The following is a 19,262-nucleotide window of genomic DNA, read 5'->3' as shown; positions in this document are numbered from 1 at the left end:
TTTTGAAAAGTTGTTTGCTGAATGAAAATGATCGTTCGGCGTGTGATCATGTGAGATAAGGATTGGTGGGAGAGCCAAAAGTAAAATTATCTGAGGGAGTTTTAATCTTCATCGCGATTGGTTGTTGATATGCATTACATGAATATTTACAGGTATTGATGACACGATCATAGTGATATTAAGAATATTCATAAATTCCAGTGTAGTTTACAATTTGCCATATTGAGGTAAAAATAAAAACCCGGTGATTTAGATTGTGGAAGGAATTTTTCTGTTTCACTTAAGCGTAAAGTTCTTTTTATCAATGCATATATACTTGTGCATAAAACACAGCATTAGATCGTTTGTTGAAAATATAGAAAGTGTAATTAAGGTTACCTCATATTACGGTGCACTTTGTTTTATTTATGTATTGACGACATAGTTCCATGTACAATGTTTAATTTGTTGACGATATATTGGTATGTACAATGTTTAATTTGTTGACGATATATTGGTATGTACAATGTTTAATTTGTTGACGATATATTGGTATGTACAATGTTTAATTTGTTGACGATATATTGGTATGTACAATGTTTAATTTGTTGACGATATATTGGTATGTACAATGTTTAATTTGTTGACGATATATTGGTATGTACAATGTTTAATTTGTTGACGATATATTGGTATGTACAATGTTTAATTTGTTGACGATATATTGGTATGTACAATGTTTAATTTGTTGACGATATATTGGTATGTACAATGTTTAATTTGTTGACGATATATTGGTATGTACAATGTTTAATTTGTTGACGATATATTGGTATGTACAATGTTTAATTTGTTGACGATATATTGGTATGTACAATGTTTAATTTGTTGACGATATATTGGTATGTACAATGTTTAATTTGTTGACAACATACATGTTATAATGTCGTGCACAATATTTGATGTGTTGACGATTGAATGTCTTGTACTGTACAGTGTTTAATTTATTGACAATATGATATCATGTACTGTATGGTTTTTAATTATTGACGATACAATGTAATTACAATACCATATAACATGTTTACATGTACACCTGTCTTGACTATATTAATACCGGTTTTTAATTATTGACGATACAATGTAATTACAATACCATATAACATGTTTACATGTACATCTGTCTTGACTATATTAATACCGTTTTTAATTATTGACGATACAATGTAATTACAATACCATATACCATGTTTACATGTACACCTGTCTTGACTATATTAATACCGGTCCGTTTATCAGCAGTTTACCTCTGCTGTTTATTGTTCTGTCCTTGTTAAAGTATACTTTAGTATGACAAAGTGTCACTTGACAAAGTGTAATACATACTCGAACACTTGGATACTAGGTACAATATAACACGTCAAAATATTAACAGTAACATAAGGATATTTTAATATTTTATTGTTTATACATATTTTCTCTACTTGATAAAACACCTATTGAACAAATCAACCTCAAATTCTGCAAAATGGCATTTGGAGTTGGAAAATACGCTGTTAATGTTGCATCGAGGACAGAACTGGGTCAGTATACCATGGACTGTTTTGTGAATACTCAAGCATTGTGCTATTTGGCAAGGATTACACAAAATGATATAAATGTACTTGTAAAGGAGTCGTTAAAAGTAAATAAACAACTCCACGAAAATTGGATATATACATGGTTTACATATGTTTCCCAAATAAAAAAGAATAATAATATTAACTATGACTTTCATCCCGACCCATTCTTTGCAAAAAAAAAAAAAAAGGAAAAGGAAACTATTGTTTAAAAAGTCGATACATGCTAAATTTGAATCTTACTTTTTTGAAAAAACGCATAGTTTGGACGTTTATATTAAGTTATTTCTATACAGTAAAATTAAAAAAAAAAAGTATGCAGAGGAACACTACCTATCGTTACCCAGCTTTGAATATAGAAAATTGATGGCAAAGCTGAGACCACAACCACAACCACAATTAAGAAATTGAGGCTGGTAGATCTAAAAAGATTCCTCGACAATCCCGACTATGTAAATTCTGCAATACTGTAGAAGATGAAGTACATTTTATATTTAAATGCAAAATAAATTTAAATATGTTTGATGTTTGCATCTCGATCCTTGTAAATTGGATGTAAAATGCAATAAAGTTGATTGATTGATATATAGTAACTGTTACGTTGATAATGAATATACTACTCTTTATTCTACAAAGTCAAACGTCTAATAATTACTAATTAAGCTAATAGACGCTGTATTGCCTTAACAGCCCAGCGCTATTGATATGCCTATGTTATTAACATATATCTCTTTTTCGCCATACAAAATAGTGTACGCTCTATTTGGTTCTGTAGCGTAATGTATTGCAATGTAAATGACGTGATCATCTTCAGTCTGTGTGTGGTGTCACTGACATATGTATTGTTTGTTGTAGACAGAGACATGTTCGGGATTTATCTATATTATAAATTTAGATGTGTTAAAATCATGAAGTATCCATGATCGCTTCTCTCAAAACCGAGAAAACACCGTGCAATAACTGGATTAAGCATATACCCTTATAAATTTAGTTTAAACTGTCAACATTCTGTAAGAGTGACATGAACTACTGCAGAGAAGGAACAATGTGTCACTGTTAATACCAGGCATTAAGTAAAGGGTGCGCTGTGCTATTTCAAGTTCAAGAAGGATAACTCCTGGAGACATTATGTACTTTGTCAATCCTAACCATACCATTGACTACATCTACATTTTTGACATAAAGATGAAGTCCAGGAACCACGCGGATTGTCATCTTAAATCGGGGATATCCACATTTCATCTTTACAACTGTACTAAACATGTTTCAACATTTTTCCCTAAACGGGAATTTGCGAAATTAATTAATAAAAAAAAATTAACCATATATCTTGAACAATTTGTCAATGTTATGTATTTACAACGGGAATCGCTACTTTTCAATTGTTTTGAAGGACAAAACAATGTGACATTTCACACTTTTCTAAGTAGGCTGGCTGGTCTTGATATCTTTCTTTATAAAAAAAATCTCAAAAGTGCTTGACATCTAACCACTCACCTAAGAAATGTTAATACAATATTCTTCTTGGCTGCAGATAGAAGATCTGAATTCGGAGGCTAAATATTCAACATCGAAGAAGCATCTTTACATTTAGTCATGAACAGTATTTTTGTATGTATAACATATCCGTTTAATAGTGTAATATAATAACAGTGTATTAAAATGATGCCTTACAAAAACAACAATTGTAGGGCATTAATATACAAGCTACACTCAATGCTTCGGTCGTAGCATCTTTATTTTAATCACCCTATTGTTCACATGGCGATAAAGACAATGAAATATAAAAAATAACAATGATGGAAATATATTAATTTATTTTGATAATTACATTTTTTTTTTTTTTTTAGTTTTGTTCAAATAGTGTCGATAGATTATAGTTACTTTCCGATCCTCCTTGATATTCAGAATCACACGTAAAGTCCTTCGGTAATCCATAATTTTCAACTCTAACAGCTTGATCGGTACCGGAAGTCCCATCATATGACATGCGTATTGCGTCCCTGGATGCCATGGATGGGTCAGAGTCGTGGTAATTGAATGGAGTTAAAAAGAATGATAGCCTCTTGCCAATTGATGAAATAAGTGGTAGATCCTCCATCTGTGGTAGGTGGTGAAGTCCGAGAGTTACCCAGGCAACCAGATCCTGTAACGGTAACATAGCAACGCATTAAATTGTTACCAGGTACATGTTTATATGTATACAAAATATAAATACCACAGGACGACAATGACACTGTAGAATTAAACTTAATATCCTCTAAATATCTTTTATCAATATAAAAAAATGTCTATCCTAATTCCATTTCGGAAATGAATGACATGTATTAAGAAGGATAAATTGAAACATACAACAGCATTATGACGCAAGGACAGACCAGGAGTCCAATGTTCATCTTAAAAAATAAAAGCATTAGATAAACAAAATTTAAAAAAGATTAAACAGACACAAAAGAAAGACATGTTTAACCCAGACAAAAAGCTGGAGGAGGAAGCGGATGTTCTGGAAGGTGGGCGTTACCAATACAACACGTCGTACCGGTTACCAGTCATCATGTGTCAAAAACGGTTTTAGACAAAGTGAACAATTCTATAATCAGTAGTAAAGCAGGTCATGGTTACATCACTACTATTATTTTAAGGTAAACACCCGGTAACAAACCTATCTATATAGATAATTGGTCGGCGGGATACATCTATTAGGAAATCCCCGATACTTAGAATAAGGCAATCAACTGTGGCGTATGTAGTGATGGTCATTTTAAAGGAGCAAAACGAAAACAACAGAACAACAGGTGATGTTGGTAAACCAGTAGTGTGTGTAAAACCTTGAACCTCCTCAACTAATTGACAATATACTCTTTGTGTGAAAGTTAGCTAAATAAAGGTATACCAGTAGTTTGTGTTAAAGCAGTGGTACACATCAACTAAATAACCTTGTGCAGTGTGACAGTGAGGAGGTATAGCATGTAGGCCAATTATAATTTAAAATAGTGATACATTGACCTAATAACAATGTTCTCGGTGTCAGTAGGAACAATGTTTACCAGTAGTGTATTTAGAAAGCTTATCATAGTTATGTCTTAGCTGTAAGCAGGTTATCGTGAAGTTACTGTATAGCTATCTCGTTAGTTTGTTTTGATAAAGTTATCTACAAGTTTTGAAATCAGTAGATATCTCATTGTAACAATATCGTAACAAAACACCAGATTGCCCTAATAGGCTAACGTAGTTATCATTTAAAGGGGGCTGGAGATATAACGCTATATCAGCTGTGCTGTTCAATTGTATCAAGCATTGTTAACTTAATGATACATTCGTTGAAATTTTCAGCATAGAAACATGAGTGTTTTTGTGTAAATTATCTGAAAGTGACGTTCCTAATCCCGGGACATGAATATTATGTTTTCAACTTTAACAATTATGAAAATAGTACACTTGTAATATTTATATAAATATGTAATTAAGCTTGTAAAACATTGATCTAACACATTATCCATATGGAGGAGGGATATATTGAGGATAATATTAGATTCTTCACTAATCACAGTTGAGTGAGGTAAAAAAAAAAAAAAAATCACGAGTCCATAGCACGGGTGAAAATATGAAATGTTCAATCCATGGCCGACTCAACAAGAAACCAAGAATATTCTGTCGGTACGTTTATCTCTCTAGAAACATTGGCTTTCACGAACAGATCATCTGTCTTCCGTCAATAAACGTTGAAACAAGGAATGCTGTATTGCAACTTTAAAGCAAGAGAATATCAGGGTGTCAATGACATCAGTATTGACAATGCTCATTGTTATTTTTCATATTTAAACCTGCTCTCTAGTCGGTCGGTTTAGTGTGAAAAATTATAAGTCTTATTTTGTGCCAGGACAAACAAAAATCAATCGTTTTCTCTCTAAAATCTTAAGTTTCGCTGGAAAAAAACCCAATAAATATTGTTAGAGTTTAAACTGTTACAATTAATAAAATGTCCGTATCGGTGAAATATATCAGACGCTATAGAGATGTAAGAGTCAAAGAAAAAACCCATAGGTAACATAGAACTTTACCGGGTTCTGTATATATTATCTATTAATTCGTAAACAATTTTTTATAACAAAGGTTATAATACAATGTTAATGTCATAAATATACAATCATGTGTTTATTTCAGACAAACGGTATAACCATGATCACACAAAAATCAGACACAGTCGTCACAAGTTGTTAGATTTTAACATCTTAGTTGGAAAATTGGTTACAAATATGCTACATGATGGTTTTTATGTCAGATGTCAGACACAGTGTAAATATCGCACTAAACATCGAAACGTCACATAGAAAATCGTAATGGTTGTTTAAAAAGAACTTCTCAGAAAAGAAAAAATGGGTTATTTATAAATGACATGTTGCATCTATGTTAAACACATCGTGATTAATTGATGAGTCTTTAAAATAAGATTTATATATTTTGTCAGAAAACCGTTACAGATATATGACATGATGTATAGACTTGTTTTAGTACAGTGCATTTATGTCATATAATTTATAACAACAAGTTTACATTAAACGTTATAAATTAAGATAACTTACTGTATCCACAATGCTTTCGTTGTCGTCAAGGAAACTCTGAAAATTCACAATTGGCTCTTTCTTATCCCACATAGCATAGATTGAACTACTTTGTCCCTCGTCGTCTTTCCGGCGAGTCACCGCCATCTGATACCGCGCCCACGATATCGAAGGCTCGTTCCCGGTACCCTGTGACAGAAGTTGTGTCAATCCGCCATCGATCTGTAAGCGATAGGCTCTCGGATCATTGTACGTTGTTTTATAACCTTTGTTGTAAAATATATGATACATAGGAACGCTGGCATTTTGTCGATACAAAGTGTGAAGTTCTGTCATCTTTGAATTTCTGGTAAATTTTATTTGTTCGTATCTTGAATTCTTTTCAGTTGACCAATCGTTGTTGTTTATTGAATGGGGTTCAAATTGCAATGTCTCGTATCGGTTTTTTGTTTCATGAATATCCAAGTCGACTTTAAAATTGAAAGCGTGTTGACTAACTGTTCCTATGAGTCTATCGCGAAGTTGAAAGCCATATCTTCCTTCAGGAAGGGAGTGAAGCATGGCCATCATATAACCTGTTAACGACGTCTTTACTTCCAAAGCACCATTTTGATGAAAAATAAAATCAACAACACAGTCCTGGTTGTATACTGAGATGATAGTCCTGAGAACGAGAACTATATCCTCTAACGAGCCGTAAAAGCGACCAGTAACGCTGTCGTACGCGTGGTGGCGCCTCAGTGGCACACCTGTGCTCTGTTCAAACAAACAGAATGCACGTTCATAAGTGACAGGCTCACTCCGATGTTCCGTCCAGTGGGTAGCACTAACAAAGGAGGCAGATGGAGGACAATCCGCTCCCGGAACGAGATTACGAGCTTGATACCCCATCAGACTGTTGCTATACAGCATATCAGAATACCTGTTCCAAGGTTTAAATCCAGAATGGAATGACGACATTTCCTGAAGACTCAGTTCGTAAACAATTCGATGTCCCATGTGTTTGATGTTAAACAGTTGAGGTCCAGTAGTTGTGGACATCCGGAAATCGAACTCCCAACCCATATAAGTAATGTGCCTGTCCTTCCGGTTGTAACGCCTGCCGTCTGGTTCCACCTGCTTCGGGCTACGCATGTTCTTGTTAGGAAACTGGTTCCCTCTTAAATTAAGGGTTGAGAAAAGCATTTGATTTTCCTTCGGAAATATCATGGATGATTTCTTTATAGTCCCCGCTGTGAAGGCATCTGCTAAATGCTCAGCTGTGTCGAAAGACTGTCCGTTATACCAGATGGTCTCGACGTGATATTTGCTTGGGTCCTTTCCGTCTAAGTTAAAGAGGATGAAGAAGTCAACAGGATTGAAAAGATAATACTCGGTAGAGTGGTGTGCCCAGTACCATACTTTGCGTACGTCACTTCCGGACACCGCCGGCGAGACGGCTGTCCATTGTTGCATGACCAAACATTTCCGGTTACAATTGAAAAAGCTCGCATCATAACTCTCCAGTAAAACGTATTTAATGATGTTGTCAACTTCAACCAACAGTTTCTTCACCTCCGCGTATTCCGCTTGGCTATTCGGTCTGAAGAGATATGGTGCCGGTCTTTGGTAATGTTTCGACACAAGTAAACGATGGTACGTTATGTTTGCAAGCGGTCCAACAACATATTCTTCGATAACAGGAATCTTCTTATCTCCCCTGAATAGCACAACTTTTGCCTCTCTAGGTGGTGCTTTATGAAGTGAATTAAACGTGTCCAATGCCTGGGATTTGTTAGGAAGATGAAGTTCAGCGAGAAACATGAAGCTGGAGCTTATAACAACGGGTTCAGTGTATTTAAGGTTGAACACACGATGTGTATACAAGTACTTCTTCAATCTTTTCATTTCAAGTTTTGTTAAATCACGAAACATCGACGGTTCCGTTGGCTCCTCCTCGATATCAACTGTTTCCTGAATAATAACCTCGTGGGCAAGCTTCTTGGGCCGCATAATCAGTTCGTAATACACTATAGCGGTAGCAATGGCCGCCATCAGGAATATAATCACAATCAACAAACATACGGAAAACGAGCGCCACCTTCTGGCGGAGTCCAGAGTTTTCTCCATGGTGACCACCTGTTTCTCTATTCTTTCCATTTTCACTTTGATTTCTATAACACAAATAACACCACAGATCGTTTGAATATTTGTTTCCACTTAAAACGTTAACGTTGAAATACAAAGTGGTATTATTATTGTTCTACCGCCATACATACTGCATTTAAAAAAAAACATTTCACTTTGTTGATAAAAAACATTTATCTGGCATTGCGAAGAAAAAAACTTGAAATTTTCAATGCAGACAATAACGCATAGTAGGCACGTGCACGATGCATGTAAACGTTTTCGGCAATAAAATAAATCTAGAATTTTTTGGCATAGTGATGAAGATACGTGGGAGTCGTAAACCTTCTAGTTAATGCATTAAAATGCAGGTTGACACGTGCCAGTAATTTGCTATCTATTTATAGAAAGTTAATGAAGGTTATGAGCATACGCACTCGTGTGACAGAGAACAACATTGCAGAACACGTGCATGGTCAGATACGTCCTTCGTTATGTATTGATATATACAGTCTTGGGGGTGATAATCATCGGAAACATTTCACTGGAAAATAAACACAAGTTTGATTGCATGCCAGTGTCATTTATAAGACACGTAAACAGTTATGGAGTAAGATTGTGTCGGCTATAAGAGCTCGTCGGAGAGGTGTGTAATCTCGCGATGAGGGGGATGTAGCTTGGAGAGGGGCAGGGGTGGGTAAGATGGAGATTATACCGTGGCAACATCATCACATCATTATCTGTCGCTACAGTAATAAATACGGCAGTTTATCATCACTAGGCGTATCGAATAGGGATCCACCCAAACCTACAGCTCGGCTCATCACTTAAGGATCCCTGTCCCACTGCGCCGTGTTTTTCCTATATACAGTAACCTCCCTTTAACTTCCGTTTAGATAAAACTGTAGAACAGTTGGGCCAAGACACTTCCAACGACCAGGTAACTCAATCGGTTAAAATCTGATGTCTGGTGTTCGAATCCCGGTCTATCCCACTTCCTTTTTACACTCAAAACACTATTGTTTATTATATTTTGATTATTTTATCTTTATTATTTCCCATAAAAATCCTGTCAGGTATGGTTTCCTTTTTCAGAAATGATTTATTAAAGCTAAAGTCATGACGGAAAAAAAGTTTCCAATATTTATTTACAGTTTTTGGCAGTGGTACAGGGATCCTTAAATAGGCCGTGATACAAAGCACTTGTATATACTGGACATCAACAACGGAAAACAAGTATACGTGTTTATCTGTCTGTGCATTTAACTGATGCATATCAATAAAGAACTTCTTGAAAAATTGTTTTTATTCTGCTGTTTATATAACAAAGTGATCGTAAACAAAACAAAAACTGGTTGAATTGAACAATTTGAACGAAATATTTCAAATAAGTTTTAAAATACAAAAGAATAAAGATGAAGGATAAAGAGCCATGTTAAGTTTAATGTCGCATAGCTGGAAGTTTACGAGGGGGAAAATAGGTATGTATTGTACAACTCGCCGTCAATCTACCTATTTTGTTTGCTTAAACCTCCTGTGTTTACCAAACGATACTAAAGGATCTGATCAGTCTTGGTAACGGAAAAACGACTTTTGAAACTGGCGTTGGAACTTATCCATGCTTGTCCTGGAAATCTTTTGGTTTCATGTCGGCTACAAGAATTACGTCGGAATTGGATGTTGAGGTCGCTTTCTGTGATGTAGCATGTCGGAAAGGTCATAGCAGGTTAAGCGCAATATTTGGTGCAAAATTATATAAATGCGATTAATATCAATGACATATGTTGGTTTTTTTTACCGAGAAACTATATAAAATAAGCTTTTTTTGTGTCATACGAGAAACATTTTCTTCCACTTTTTGGCAAAATGTTATCATAATGTTCGGATTAATACTGTAATAGAATTAAGCACCCGGCAAAAATCCATGCTTTAAAACATTTTCAACTCATATTGGGAATGCTCATGATTTAAACACCATGCACCACAACTAATCTAGACAAAATATCGTTGAAAATGGTACAGATATCATCAAAATAATTAACGAATGACTCGGTCGACCCCGAGGTTTGGCCTACCTGTTAATTGCCGTGGACCTGTGACAATGTCGCCCCTCCTCCGGCTTAGCTACCCCCTCAGCACGTCCGCCTCGCTAGTCCTGACATTGTGTAGTGTGGTAGTCAGCATTCTGTGGGTTTCGTTGCATGTATATTTCAGAAAAATTAAAATATGGATAACAGGAAATTACAAAATTGATAAACGCTACATGTGTTTTCTAACAAGTCCACAGACCGCGAGGTAAACTGTTTTTAAATGGGAAGGTAACGGAAGGGCAGCGTTTGGAGGGGATCATCCTGTATATCGTGGTGTGTATCAAATTCAATATTTAAACTGTATAATACACATATGTTATCGTCACTCGACCACAGAGCGGCTATAATAACACTGGATCAGAAGTAACAAAACGCACGCTAGGATTATCTCGTCTGATTGGCGTTATTAGAGTTACACTATTATTTAGTAGGGCTGTGATCTATGACTGATGCGAGACACGGTAGCACCTGTCGGGACGGTAGATCCGACGTCACCGGCAACCCGTCCGGGAACTAGTCAGGCCCAAGGCAGTGATCACTCTACTAGAGGCTGTTTTATGGTCTATTCCTATAAACTTTGAGTAAAATTGTATAAATCAATCCAAACTAGAACTAACAGCAGAGTTTTTACATTCTTCTTATCTAAAAAGTATACATAATATATAGGTCAAAAAAGAAATATCAACGATAAAATCCTTCGTAAGACCGGATCTTTACGAACTGATGTAGGATGCGAAGTAATTAAAATGGGTATATATAGACGAAAAGCTGTAGACAATACATTCACGACGTGGTCAGTATATTTACTGCATTCGACTTCAACTAGCCGAAGGGATTATTGTTTTAATGTTTAATTTTATTTCAACGTTGTTCTCATTTTTGATAAAGTAGTGGGTCGTCCAGAACATGTAAAAGGACTGTACATAAATAAGGTTTTTAGTAACATTTCAAAAATTATAATAAAACATTAAACATTTAAGACCTATATGATCCTTGGTCGTTGGTTAAAATGACAAGCAAGTTGAGTCCCATCCACGTACCAAAAAAAGACAATACAGTACATTTCGTCTAGACATCTCCTTAAATAATTATGATAGTCCTCGTCAATATTCTCATTTGAATTAATGTAATTTAGTCTTCGCCGAGACATCTCCTAACCGATAACAACGTAAATTTTTCAAAATTATTCAAAAGCCACCGTCGAGACATCCCTTTTCAAGTTTATATAAAAGTCACCGTCGAGACATCCCTTTACAAGTTATATAAAAGTCCTCGTCGATATAAAAGTCTTCGTCGAGACAGCCCTTTACAAAAAATATATGAGAGTCACCGTCGAGACAGCCCTTTATAAGTTTATATAAAAGTCACCGTCGAGATATCCTTTTACAATTTATATAAAAGTCCTCGTCGAGACATCCTTTACATATGATATAAAAATCATCGTCGAGAGATCCCTTTCCAAATCATATACCAAAATAAATCTTGTCATGTTGTCGCTTTACAAAATAGTCCATGTCGAAACATCCCATTACAGATATAATAATAGTCCGCGTGGAAACATTCCCTTACACATTATATAATAAATAGTCCACGTTTAGACAACCAATTAAAATGATATAATAGTTTTCGTCGAGACATAATGTTTTAATAGTCTTTATCGAGGCATCACCTTACAAATAGTATAATAGTACCCGTCGGCAGGTTACGCTCACTTTCGCTCTTTGCACCCCTGGAATATGTCACAGAGGGAAAAAATTGTCGAAACAACTCCATTGCAAATAATATAATAGTGCTCGTCGAGACATTTCCTTACAAATAATATAAAAGTGCTCGTCGAGACATTCCCTTACAAATAATATAATAGTCACCGTCGAGACACCCTTACAAATAATATAATAGTCACCGTCGAGACATTTCCTTACAAAATGGTATAAATGTATTGGTCGAGACACCCCCTTACAAATAATATAATAGTCACCGTCGAGACACCCCCTTACAAATAATATAATAGTCACCGTCGAGACACCCCCTTACAAATAATATAATAGTCACCGTCGAGACATTCCCTTAAAAATAATATTAAAAGTCACCGTCGGCACATATTTCCACATCCTCGGTACTACATGAGTAACGCTCACTTTCGCTCTTTCCACCCCTGTGCAATACTGTAATACAAGTTTTGTAGGATTGTACTGTAAGATGGTTGCATCAGTGTCTGCTATACCACTGTGTGAACGCATGGTATGTGTGAATGTAATGCTATGTATTATACCATCGTAATAGTATTGTAAACTGAGTATAATAATGTTTAGGATGACCTCTTGTTGCTCACAATAGTGTGCCTGAGTGATAATAAAAATCTCTAAAATTAGCTGAATCTCTGGAATATGTCATAGCAAAACTGAAGGCACGAAGAAAGCTGTTTGATTTGTCTCGGGTAGATACAACTCTGGCCAATGGCTAGGCTGATGCATGTCCTTTGAAGATTACAGAGGAGCGACACCCGACTTTAAAGCCAGTCATGTTTACCATTACGCGACCGCGATATTCTTGTGATGTACATCAAAGGTTCGAACTAGTCTTCTGGTCTCATCAACAAAGTGCCGCATATTGAGCCTTCAATTTTGCTATGACATATTCCAGGGGTGCAGATAGCGAAAGTGAGCGTAAGCCCTGGAGATAATGTTATTAACTCTCGTCGAGACATCCCCTACCAGATTAGAAACTATTTTTGTTGAGACATCCCCCTTGCAAATAATATAAAAGTCACCGTCGAGACATCCATTTAATTCGCTCCTTTTTGTATTAATAAATATACACTTTATTTAATTTGCAAAAGGTTCTGAAACAAATTTTACCAACAGACACTAATCGCGATCGCTAGCCCGGATGTTGCACACGGGGATTGTTGTATGGAAGTAAATCGGAGAAAACCTACGCTGTCGGGCAGTTGACCCAAATCCCTTTTGACGTCCAGTTGAGGAATTAAACCCCAGCCGTCTTGAAGAAAACCAAACGCGTTGTCCACTACGCCAGCCAATCGTATTCATATCGTAGTGAACCATTTCAGAGAACAATAAAAGTTTTGTCTTCATGAGACAATAGACCGTTTTAGGTATCAAATATCAATGACATGCATTTGTATGCCCTGATGAGGCAATACACTTTCAACGATACAAAATATTCAAAGCAAGCCTGTTTTCTTCCAAAGAAACAATATAGTGATAAATATCGTTGAACAATACATTTCTTATCCAAGGGTAATCCAATTAAAAAGATCCTAATTGGCTACGATATTAAACATATAGAAAATTAGGATATGTTCTAAATAGATCGATTCCAAGGAGAAAACAATACTTCGACGAAACCAAATATCCAGGTTATGCCCGGGACACATAAACCTTCAGTGAGATAAATATCCAGGATACGTCTGGGACACATAAACCTTCAGAGAGAAAAATATCCAGGATATTTCTGGGACACAATTACATCTTTACAGAGACCAAATATCCAGGGTATGCCTGGGACACATACACCTTCAGAGAGACCAAATATCCATGATATGCCAGAAACATGTAATAAACCTTCAGAGAGGGTATGACTGGGACACACACATTCAGAGAGACTAAATATCCAGGGTATGCCTTGGACACAATAAACCTTCAGAGAGACCGAATATTCAGGGTATGCCTGGGACACAATACCACCTTTAGAGAGATCAAATATCCAGGATATGACTGGGACACATAAACCTTCAAAGAGACTAAATATCCACGGTATGACTGGGACACATAAACCTCCAGAGAGACCAAATAACCAGGGTATAACTGAGAAACAATAAACCTTCAGAGAGACCAAATATCCAGGGTATGCCTGGAACACAATACCACCTTTAGAGAGCCAAATATCCAGGATATGACTGGGACACATAAACCTCCAGAGAGACCAAATACCCAGAGTATGACTGGGACACATAGACCTTCACAGAGACCAAATATCCAGGATATGACCGGGACACAATAAACCTTCAGAGAGATCAAATATCCAGGGTATGACTGGGGCACATAAACCTCCAGAGGGACCAAATACCAAGGTATGACTGGGACACATAAACCTTCAGAGAGACCAACTATCCAGGGTATGACTGAGACACAATAAACCTTCACAAAGACCAAATATCCAGAATATGCCGGGGACACATAAACCTTCAGAGAGACCAAATACCCAGAGTATGGCTGGGACACATTGACCTTCAGAGAGACCAAATACCCAGGGTATGCCTAGGACACTTAAACCTTCAGAGATACCAAATATCTGGGGTATTACCGAGACACAATAAACCTTCAGAGAGACCAAGCATCCAGAATATGCCGGGGACACAATAAACCTCCAGAGAGACCAAATATCCAGGTTTGACTGGGACACAACAAACCTTCACAGAGATCAAATATCCAGGGTATGACTGGGACACAATAAACGTTCAAAGTGACCAAATATCCAGGTTATGACTGGGAAACATAAACTTTTAGAGAAACTAAATATCCCTGGTGTGACTGGGACACAGACGCCTTCACAGAGACCAAATATCCAGGATATGACTGGGACACATAAACCCTCAGAGAGACCAACTATTCAGGGTATGACTGGGACACAACAAACCTTCAGAGAGACCAAACATCCAGAGTATGACTGGGACACATAAACCTTCAGAGATACCAAATATCCAGGGTATGACTGGGACACAACAAACCTTCAGAGAGACCAAACATCCAGAGGATGACTGGGACACATAAACCCTCAGAGAGACCAACTATTCAGGGTATGACTGGGACACAATAAACCTTCAGAGAGACCAAATATCCAGGGTATGCCAGGGACACATCAACCTCCAGAGAGACAAAAAAACAGGGTATGACTGGGACACAATACACCTTCACAGAGACCAAATATCCAGGGTATGACTGGGGCATATAAACCTCCAGAGGGACCAAATACCAATTAGGTATGACTGGGACACAATACACCTTCACAGAGACCAAATATCCAGGGTATGACTGGGGCATATAAACCTCCAGAGAGACCAAATACCCAGAGTATGACTGGGACACATAGACCTTCAGAGAGACCAAATACCCAGGGTATGCCTAGGACACATAAACCTTCAGAGAGACCAAATATCCAGGGTATGCCAGGGACACATAAACCTTCAGAGATACCAAATATCCAGGGTATGACTGAAACACATAAACCTCCAGAGAGACCAAATACCCACGGTTTGACTGGGACACAATAACGTTCAGATAGACCAAATATCCAGGATTTGACTGGGACACAACAAACATTCACAGAGACCAAATATCCAGGGTATGACTGGGACACAATAAACGTTCAAAGTGACCAAATATCCAGGTTATGATTGGAAACATAAACTTTTAGAGAAACTAAATATCCCTGGTGTGACTGGGACACAGACGCCTTCACAGAGACCAAATATCCAGGATATGACTAGGACACATAAACCCTCAGAGAGACCAACTATTCAGGGTATGCCTGGGACACAATAAACATCTAGAGAGACAAAATATCCAGAGTATGACTAAGACACAATAAACCTTCACAGATACCAAATATCCAGGATTTGACTGGGACACAATAAACCTTCACAGAGACAAATATTCAGGATTTGACTGGGACACAACAAACCTTCAGAGAGACCAAATATCTCAGATATGACTGGGACACATAAACCTTCAGAGAGACCAACTATCCAGGGTATGCCTTGGACATATACACCTTCAGAGAGACCAAATATCCAGGATATGCCTGTGACATAATAAACCTTCAGAGAGACCAAATATCCAGGGTATGACTGGGACACATAAACCTACAAAGAGACCAAATATCCAGGGTATGACTGGGACACATAAACCTTCAGAGAGACCAAATATCCAGGGTATGCCTGTGACACAATAAACCCCCAGAGAGACCAAATATCCAGGGTATGACTGGGACACAATTTACCTTCAGAGAGACCAAATATCCAGGGTATGACTAGGACACAATTTACCTTCAGAGAGACCAAATATCCAGGGTATGCCTAGCTTACTCCGATGAGGCAACTTCCTTCAAAGAGAAGAAATTGTCAAGGCATTCCGTTTCGTCACCAGAAAAGCATGCACCATCGGAGAGACTAAATGTTAGGAGCATGCTTGCTTTGCCTGTAAGACGACAAGCCTACAAGGATACCAAATACCCAAGATGTCTGTTTAGTTATTGTAATCGTCAAAAATGACGACATCAATAAACTTAAAGAAAAAAATGATTGCTCATTTATATATAATCTTGAATCTTGAATTTATACTGAGAGGTGTTCTAGCGTTGTATTTCCTTCCACCAAGTAACGACCAAACTAGACTTATAACTGAAGAAATCTTTTGATTTTGTTTTTTTTAACAACTATTGCACGGAAATATTTGTATGAAATTTGACCTTACTGACATCGACTCAATGCTCTCTCTGTATTTTTTAAAGATGCATAAACAGAAGCTTTTGGCAACATGTCAATTTTTCTAACGTCCTTTATGTGTTGTATAAAGTATTGTTTAGTCGATCAAAAACTAAGTGAGACTAATATACTCATCAATGAAAACAAAAATTATGTATTTTCCATGCTTAAAAAAAGTTTATACTCTGATAAACTCTCTTCTGGCAATTCAACATATATCGGCTCCGGGCGTCTGGTCAGGAAGTTGCGCAGAGGTAAAGAAGGAAACAGCTTAGCAGCTACTCCAGAGTTTCCGCTTGGCTGCCATCCCCGGCGGACCACGCCAAATCGCACTAATAGGGGCCACACGTTGTTGGTGTAATCAAACTCAATGTCTTGTTCTCGATCCCCCACTTTAAAAAATATGGGGAGAAGAATGTTGTTAGGAGGATTATAGTCTTGGTAGTATTGTCAGTATTTACCTATATTTCACCTGTGTTTTCACCTGTTATTAACTGTTCTAAGTAACGTTTTATAGCTGGAAGCTGATAATGTTTAATAAGATATCGCATAAGAGATATATAGTTTTGATTTTGATGTTGATATATATGGCATTGGATAAAACGTCTTATTTTATTTTGTAATAATTTTGTAGATCCTTTATAAAATAATAAATATAAAAAAGTTATTTATAAATAACAATAATTCCACAGAAGTGGATATGCCTCGGCTGTCCTCGCTTTAACCATTAAAAGCAAATAGTTTGAGTCAACACAAAATAGTTTATTATACAGACACTCAACATTCGTAATGATGGAACTTACTGACGTTTTATTATTTTTTAACTTTCAAATTCAAATCAATTTCAAATATTTTACAACTGTTTTACTTCCAATATATTTGAATTCTTTTCTATTACAATCAAAGTATATGTATAATTGGACTATCTAAGGTCGTGGTTATGTCTGGTAATACTGGAGGAAGGGATTTTTCTGTAACGAATTTACAAATGTATGAGTACTGTACATGTGTACCATTAATCACTTCCAAAATGTCCTATTGTTTTCACTGACAAACAATATTTAGATATAGACACTCCATTAGTAGTTTATGTTTCCTTGGTAACAGAGTTATTGCAAAAAAAAGGTCCAAGAAAAGTCCATAATGCAAATCTGACGGTGGAAAACTCAAACGTGTGCTTCGGAACCAGGGTTATTGGATTCACTATACCTGGATTATGTTAACATGTCCCTAGCATTCACATTTTCCTTTTGTCAAAGAATCCGTCGAGTACAAGGACCGACAGCCGGCTGTCAAAACGTTGCTTGACTAACGACTTTTTGTACCTTAATATGTTGTTAGTGACGCCAATTTTTGTACCTAATCATTTTTTCTCTCTGGTAATATCACGGAATTAGATTAGTTATCTAAGTCCGTGGTAATGTGTACTATTATGTCACCACTAACAGCTATTTGTACTTAATGTTGTTACATATTTAGGTACAAAAGTCATTAGTCAAGCAACGTTTTGAACGTTTTGACAGTCCTCTGTCGGCCATCGTAGCTCGAGACTACTCTGCCTATTCTCACAAGCCGGCTCCTCATTCTTAACTACCAAATATATCTCATGATGGCTGGCTAATCATCCATGCACTCGGTAAGTTTTGAAGTCTGGAACCAATCAAAAGGCTAACTGTGAACCTCTGGATTTGGCTATGAGAAAATATCCAAGGTTGTAAAATATATATATGATATCGAGAGACTTGGAAGTTTTAAAGTCTTAAACACATAAGCATACTGAAATGATAAACACGTGTTAGTTTTATATCAGCACTGTAAGGCTGCAGACACGTGAACGTAGCCTCATATCAAGAATCGATGTAAACAAAACCTGCTATAAGTGACATTCTAACATAGATACTATCGCAAAAAAAGAGAGAGAAAAATGATAAACTTGCATATATGTAAAGTATTCGTTATATTGAATTACAATTTTTCAAAGTCTGTTGTATGAAATTTGATAAGGCTATGAAACTGATGTAAGCATTAACGGTCATTGGACTTTTTGTTGAATCATTTTTTGAGGTGTTTTTTTACATTATATGTTGTGCAATAAGCGTGGCGATTTCGACTTTCCCGATCGTGAACTCTCCCTTTCTTGATAATAACATCCACGCTCCTTAATCGTAAGTGTTTACATGTCGCAGTTGATCAGATATATAGGAGATTCTTCAAGATATCATGACTTCCGTGACAGATGTCGACAACCTTACAAAGTCTCTAAGTTACGGGTTATTGTGGAGTATGGACGAGTTGTATGGTCGCCATGATGATTTCATAAGGAAATGTGCTATTTCCTTGTGTGATACGAAAGTCTATGATTTGATTATGCTCATTATTGTGTCTAATGGCATAGTTGTCA

General features: G+C 36.6%; 1 protein-coding gene across 1 annotated transcript; it reads right to left on the bottom strand.

The window, feature by feature from the left end:
- Positions 1 to 3,338: 3,338 nt before the first annotated feature.
- LOC110456370 (putative amine oxidase [copper-containing]) lies at positions 3,339 to 10,426 on the bottom strand. Its single transcript, XM_021507066.1, has 3 exons — positions 10,342 to 10,426; positions 6,182 to 8,313; positions 3,339 to 3,744 (listed from the first exon to the last, which is right to left on the bottom strand). Exons 2-3 carry the CDS (start codon positions 8,297 to 8,299, stop codon positions 3,445 to 3,447), a joined length of 2,418 nt encoding a protein of 805 aa, XP_021362741.1. The 5' UTR covers positions 8,300 to 8,313; positions 10,342 to 10,426; the 3' UTR covers positions 3,339 to 3,444.
- Positions 10,427 to 19,262: the final 8,836 nt, after the last annotated feature.

This window comes from Mizuhopecten yessoensis, unplaced genomic scaffold (assembly GCF_002113885.1).
Source record: "Mizuhopecten yessoensis strain PY_sf001 unplaced genomic scaffold, ASM211388v2 scaffold8713, whole genome shotgun sequence".
Taxonomy (NCBI): domain Eukaryota; kingdom Metazoa; phylum Mollusca; class Bivalvia; order Pectinida; family Pectinidae; genus Mizuhopecten; species Mizuhopecten yessoensis.
This window is presented reverse-complemented; position numbering and strand designations above follow the sequence as displayed.

Excerpts from the sequence above, each read along its gene's own strand:
- LOC110456370 (XM_021507066.1), bottom strand. The coding sequence starts at position 8,299 with ATGGAAAGAATAGAGAAACAGGTGGTCACCATGGAGAAAACTCTGGAC. Across the intron at positions 3,745-6,181 it reads ACGAAAGCATTGTGGATACA|GATCTGGTTGCCTGGGTAAC; the intron begins GTAAGTTATCTT and ends TTACCGTTACAG.